We start from the raw sequence: 6,164 nt of genomic DNA, 5'->3' as shown, positions 1-6,164 counted from the left end.
ATGTTAATGATTAGTAAGAGGCTGTCAGGTGTTGTTAAACTGGGTATTGAAGGTCAATTCATTAATCCCCTTCATCCAGTGCTGAAGAATATGTTTTTTTGCTGTAAGAGAAGAGGTAGAAGCTGCTGTTGTGTCTTTGCCCCTCAGTAAGTGGTGAGTTAGAACCACATGTCATTGATTTCTCTGTTGTGGGTTTAAGGTCACTGAAAACTCAGGATCAGGTGCCTGTTACCTAATCACCTACTTTGTGAAATCAATAATAAACCCAAGTCTCTTGTTTTAGCATTTATAAGCAGTATATTTAATGAATGGTTTATAAACACACTATAATGAAGTTGTAAGCACATATAAGTGTTTATTCATGTATTAACAAGTATAACTTCTCTCCATAAGTGGAGGCTGCTGTTATTACAACAAACATAATGTGTGACAATATTATAAAACATTACCTAATCTGAGAAATTATCGTTTCTAACAAATCCCGTCCTTATAAATGCTAAAACAACATCATAATCCGTTATAAACCATTCATGAAATGTTTATATACAGCTTATAAATGCTAAAAGTCAAGTGCTACCCAAAAATTAATTCAGTTGCTCACATATGTTTAGTCACAGTGAGGCAGCCATAAATATCATTCATTCAGTGGAATAACCACAACTGTTCACATGCGTCAGGGGTCCTCACTCACTCATACAAGGGGGGGCGTCTGTACAGCATGTGACAGTCACTCATCTCCTGTGTCCCTGCCTCTCAACCCAAATATGGACACCCCTGCTGTACTTTTGGGGTTGCCATGGGTCGCGGCAGGTGACGTGGGAACACATGCCACCCCACAAGGTTCTCACCTTACCCACCCCCGTGGTGGTGGGTGGGGACTGGCCCCTGAGTCAGACCAGGCTGTGGAGCGTAGAGTGGGTGTGTAGGTCAGTAATTGGCTGTGCGCTCGTTAAATATATTCCCCTGACACTCCAGGCCCTTAGCCTAAATATAAACTGACAGACCAGACACCCTGTGCTCCAGGCCAACTGCTGGCATGTAAAGACTCCCAGAAACGCATCACAAGACCCTGAACCCCACTCCCCAACACACCCGCTGTGGCACTGCCAGGTCGTGGGACAGAGCTGGTCGGTGCACAGTGTGAGGCAATCTATATGAAGGAGACATTCAGAAAAAGACTATGTGACACTGAAGACATATAATATACATAAAGTCTATAAATCCTTTAATATTTTACTCATTTAGTAAAATATTCTCAGACACAAGTCGTTTGTTTTATGATTCAGGCTGTGTTATCAGCTGCAGATAGGAACTCTCAAGGTTACCATACAATTCACTGGTATTTGATATTGACATATCAATAAAAGTGAGAATTTACTGCTCTATGTTTCCCCTCATTTCTGTGCAGACAGTGTTGGCTGAGGGTTTGAAAGGACGTTTCAGTGTGTGAACTATGCCATGGATTTCAGGGGGAGCTCACTTTGTTTTTGGAAGGGGGGGGGACACCAGTTGCAAAGACACAATCATAACTTATCAATCATGTGGGCCTACTTGATTTATGTGAGCATCTGATATATATTAATATACGACTTGCATACATGTATTGACATACCTCAATAATATGTAATTTTACGTATGTAATCCAGGATGAAAAAGAGCATTTTTACAGGGGGGCTCATGTCTTATTAAGAGCAGCCAAACTCCCCCTGGCTCCCCTGTAGTTCGCACCCTGGGACGTTTGATATCCTTTTGATCCTTTTGAGATACCTGTCAGTGAAAAGTGCATTTACTTTCTCTCCATGTCTTAATTAGGGTGATGCCAGTAATTGAACAAAAAAATACGGCCGAGTGGTTGTCAAAACAGAGATATTGCTCCTTTATTCTGCAAACCTGAAGGCTATAATATGATATATAATGTTACTGAATGCGCTGGTAGCACATAATAAGACTGAATGAAGACTTTCTGTAGCTGACATTCCTGTGTGGATGTAAGAGAAAAGAGAAACATGGTTTACAGAAATATCACACAGATATTTTCATTTAGTGCTCTGCAAGTGGATGATGAGTTCTTATAAGATCTCCTTATCAGTTCACAATTACCTTTTTTTCTTAGCTTATTCATTATTACACTTAGTTCAGTGCTGGAATGGCTGATTTTACATTATTTCACAGTATTATAGACAGTATAATATAAGTAGTAAAATATGTCCTTACACATTGCTCTCATATAAAATCTGAACTTAAACCAATACCCAAAACAAACTGAGGATGTCAAGAGTGTAAATGTATGAAAATGAAGTATTCAAAGTAATATTTAAGAGAAATAAATATGGCCTCATTCTTGAGGCATTAAAAATCCAGTTACAGGCATGCAAGGAGATGATTTTAAAATAAAGCTCCTTTAATAAATATGGGTGGGCGCATCATAAAATATCAAAACTTGCCTTTCTCTTGACACATACTATAACGTTATAATAATATAATAATATAAAGTTTTCTTCTTTGTTTTCTTTTTCTGTGAAGTTATTGATGCTCAAATGTTATTTCCATATTTATATACGTCATAATGTTTAAAATGACAGTAGCAGTTAAATCATCTTCTTTCTTTTCCCGTAATGTAAACTGTGATGGTAAATCTATTGTCTTTTAGAGGAAAAATTCTCAGTTCACTTTTATTGAGGCCCTAAATCTAAACTGTGAGTGTCATTCAGGGGCTACAGGATGTTATTAGTCATCCTCAGTGTGCAGAAATCTTTGTGGTTTGTGATTTCCTTTATGGGAAGGACATGGGTGTGTGTGAAATGAGTGAGGAAAAAAAGACAGGAAACATTAAGTGGATTCAGTAGTTTCATTAAGTTGCAAGACACATATCTTTCTCCCAGTGGGCAATTTATGCTTTCACATAAAACAAGATGTGTCCTTGATGTTAAACACTGGGAAGTCCAGAGGTGGCTTATCTTTTAGAAAAAAGTTACACAGGATTATACAAAACACAACGCTTCTGCCATTAGTTCTTAATAAGTTACAGGATTAACTATTTACAAATCCGGCTAGAAGCACAGAACTGGTGGTACACATTGACGCAAAATGATATTTACAAGTCTATACACACATTCACTGCTATCCCCATCTTGCTGTGGAGAGAGAGAGAGAAAGAGGAGAGTTACTCACAATGAATAAAACATTTATCAATTATTTGTCGGTGAATATATTTTAAAAGTTTGCATTTACCTATAAGGTGTTCAGTACGGAGTTCTGAACACTTTCATATACTTCGTTGTAGATATTTTCCTTTGATGTCATCCCATCAAGGTACTCTGTGCAGAAAGAGAAATGAGAAGTGAATAAAAGTCATTTATAAGAGAGAGAGGGGGATATTTTGCTTATATTTTGACAATATGGATGTGGATAGGAAAACATAGTGAGGTAGGCACATGAGGGCCTAATATACCTATTCTGTCACAGTTGTTCTCCATCTCCTTCCTGTGTCTCAAGTACATGGGCCAGACATGGCCATCGAACAGGTCTGGGGGGTCAGGGACTGTGTATGTCCTTGTACTGCAGAAACACAATCAGTCAAGTCACATTATAGCCTGCAACAACTCGTCTAACGCAATCTGTCAATGTCATCCGAAGAGCTTGTTACCTTCTCCTCCTTTTGCACTCCTCATAAGGAATGGAAATGTAGAAACATTTGTCATAGACGTCAATTAGAGGCCTGCAGAGGGGGACAAAGGTTCAGATTAGTCCAAAGCTTAAAAGGTCAAGATAGGTCACATTTTAGAGCTTCTGTAGAAAAATAGGTAAAAAGCAAGATGGCCCACTTGTAGTTGTAGATGAGGAAGCCCTCCACAATGAGAATATGGATCCCTTCTGAGTCAGCTTCCTCAGCTTCAGGTGACAGGCTGACGCCGTGTGAGCGGGCAAACTTGACTGGGTTCTCCTGCCAGCCTTTCACAGTGCTGATCATAGCCTCCATGTCCAGGGCGGAGATCACTGATATAGAACAAGAGAGAAAAGCGGGCTTCACCACACATGCAATAAACACTCCTCACCAATGTGCTCTAACACACATTAGTCACAGTTAGTGAATGTCTGTTGCATTCACAGAATAGATGATAGAAATCACAAAGTTTAGGATTGATTGGTTACTAAACTAAAGAAATGTGCAGGAAAGAAAAAGTACATTACTGCATGGTTTTTTCTACGTGAAATCCATTCTTACCATCCCACTGTCTAAAGCCGTCCTCCCCGACTTCTATTTGATCGGGTTTCTGAAATAACAGTCACCAATAAAACATTGCTGCAACCTAGTAACCAGTTGGAGCTGATCACACCTGGACAGGACAAGTCAAGGACTCGTCTCCACCAAAAGTAGCGCACGGTGCAGGTTAAATGTTTCCCTAATCTTGCGCTTGTGAAATATCGGTTGCAAATGCCTTTTTTTCAAAACTATGCTCATAACGTGTTTTTAAAGATGAAACTTCTGGCTCGTTTAAGAAACTTTTTTTTCGCGATTTGGAAATTGTGATTTCGATGTTTTGCAGTTGTGCGTCCCTAGACGACACCCTTGATGTATTGCTAAAGTAGTAAAACATAAGATATGAGGTGAAAAGATACATGTGGTAGAGCTCATGTTGCAGAATTTGCAACATGATTGGTACAAAGTTTGACTTTAAGTGGGGACGTTCAGCCCTTTCATTGGCTGTCCAGGAGACAATCAGCCAGATGTATTACTAGGCTACTGAGTTGACAGGACATCTGCAGGTCAGACTGGTGGGTAAAAATGTCCTCAAAGGCAAATTTAACATAGCAAGTGAACTATATCAAAAATAATACTTACAGTAACTCAACATTAATGCATTCAAATGTTAACTGTAGCTTTAAACTATACTGTAGTGATTCAATTGTCAAAAGCTTAAAAGCATGATGACTTCAATTTTCTTACCTTGAAAAAGTCATCCTGATGCACCACACAACAGTTGGGTAATGTCTTAAGTAGTCTATTTGTCAAAGTGGTCTTCCCACCGTTGGTCACTCTGAAATTAAAATATATTTCATGCCACACAGATGAGTTACACTCTAGGATTTTGCCAAGTTTTATCGCTAGACAAATAGGTAAATACTTTAAAAGACACTTACCCTCCAATGCCAATGATGAACTTCATTTTCACTTCTGTGTATTGGTCACCTCTGGAATTCAGTCAATAAAAGAAGGGAACCCAGCCAAAACAAACCGTCTCTCAAAGGCTTCTTCTGAAAACCTTTCCTTCTCTTCTGTCACAGATGTTCCCCCCTTTTACTACTTCATTGATAGACAATCCCTTTGCCGGGCATATAAAGGATTTAGCTGCAGCGTCACAGCCTCTCAAACCAATCATCTGCCAAACCAATCATCTGCCTCGTCCTGCAACCAATAACCTGCCGCTTAACAGCCCTGCAGCACCAATTGGAGGAGGACTTAGGAGCCTCACATTTGCATGAAAGTAGATCCCAAATCTTCCACCTGCTGTCAGGGGTCACTGAAAACTGGCCAAGCAAAGGCACATCAAATGCCCATACCCAACAAAATTATTGGAAGATAACAGAGAAATGGTAATGGAGCTAAGCTGGAAAACACAAAATTAATTCTCTCTTTGGAAAGAACCACAATCACATGTGCAGTCTCAGATAGAGAGAGCTAATGTAGACTGGTGATGCGGCTAGTTTAGAGGTTGTATAGGTCTGTATTTGTTCTTAATTTGAGACAAAATCTTATAAAACAAATCCAAATCTAAAATGTAAGACATGCGATTTAGCTGCAGATTATGGAGAGGAGGCAAGGGCTGCAAGTTGTACAATCATTAAAATGAACTGTAATACATGCCAGAGTATAAAAGTCACATCCTGTAACTGAAACATCTGTATCACAGCTCAAAGTAAAAAACTCATAATTAGGGGGATTTAGAAGGGAAAAGTTTCCATGCCTAGACAGCTCCGGGTAGGTGAAAACCAGAAGCACTATATTTAGTTGGCTGTTGTGTGTCTGCCTGCTGCGTCACGCATATTTCTGATGCAACCAGCTGGAGTAAGTGGCCACCAGCCATGTGACCACAGTGTCTCAAATCACAGCTATAGGTCTGATAACACAGGTCTATTTCTTTGCACTAAAGTACATGCCGCTT

At 39.5% G+C, this 6,164-nt stretch overlaps 1 protein-coding gene across 2 annotated transcripts; it reads right to left on the bottom strand.

Annotated features, from left to right (window-relative positions):
- Window positions 1-2,834: 2,834 nt before the first annotated feature.
- LOC118334300 (nicotinamide riboside kinase 2-like) lies at window positions 2,835-5,323 on the bottom strand. 2 transcript variants are annotated; one of them, XM_035670146.1, is made up of 8 exons: window positions 5,143-5,323; window positions 4,949-5,039; window positions 4,226-4,274; window positions 3,825-3,996; window positions 3,647-3,718; window positions 3,452-3,558; window positions 3,232-3,317; window positions 2,835-3,134 (listed from the first exon to the last, which is right to left on the bottom strand). In XM_035670146.1, exons 1-7 carry the CDS (start codon window positions 5,166-5,168, stop codon window positions 3,232-3,234), a joined length of 603 nt encoding a protein of 200 aa, XP_035526039.1. In that variant the 5' UTR covers window positions 5,169-5,323; the 3' UTR covers window positions 2,835-3,134. The 2 variants fall into 2 exon arrangements, with proteins under 2 accessions (XP_035526039.1, XP_035526041.1); XM_035670148.1 differs by lacking the exon at window positions 4,226-4,274 and having other exon boundaries at window positions 5,143-5,201.
- Between the last annotated feature and the right edge of the window lie 841 nt (window positions 5,324-6,164).

Source organism: Morone saxatilis, unplaced genomic scaffold (assembly GCF_004916995.1).
Source record: "Morone saxatilis isolate NCDOM2014 unplaced genomic scaffold, NCSU_SB_2.0 Contig23, whole genome shotgun sequence".
Taxonomy (NCBI): domain Eukaryota; kingdom Metazoa; phylum Chordata; class Actinopteri; family Moronidae; genus Morone; species Morone saxatilis.
This window is presented reverse-complemented; position numbering and strand designations above follow the sequence as displayed.

What these genes read in the sequence shown, in the direction of transcription:
- LOC118334300 (XM_035670146.1), bottom strand. Translation starts at nt 5,168, where the DNA reads ATGAAGTTCATCATTGGCATTGGAGG. An exon ending in ATCAGGATGACTTTTTCAAG is followed by an intron (nt 4,275 to 4,948) that starts GTAAGAAAATTG and finishes CTGTTATTTCAG; the next exon opens with AAACCCGATCAAATAGAAGT. An exon ending in TTCCTCATCTACAACTACAA is followed by an intron (nt 3,719 to 3,824) that starts GTGGGCCATCTT and finishes CCCCCTCTGCAG; the next exon opens with GCCTCTAATTGACGTCTATG.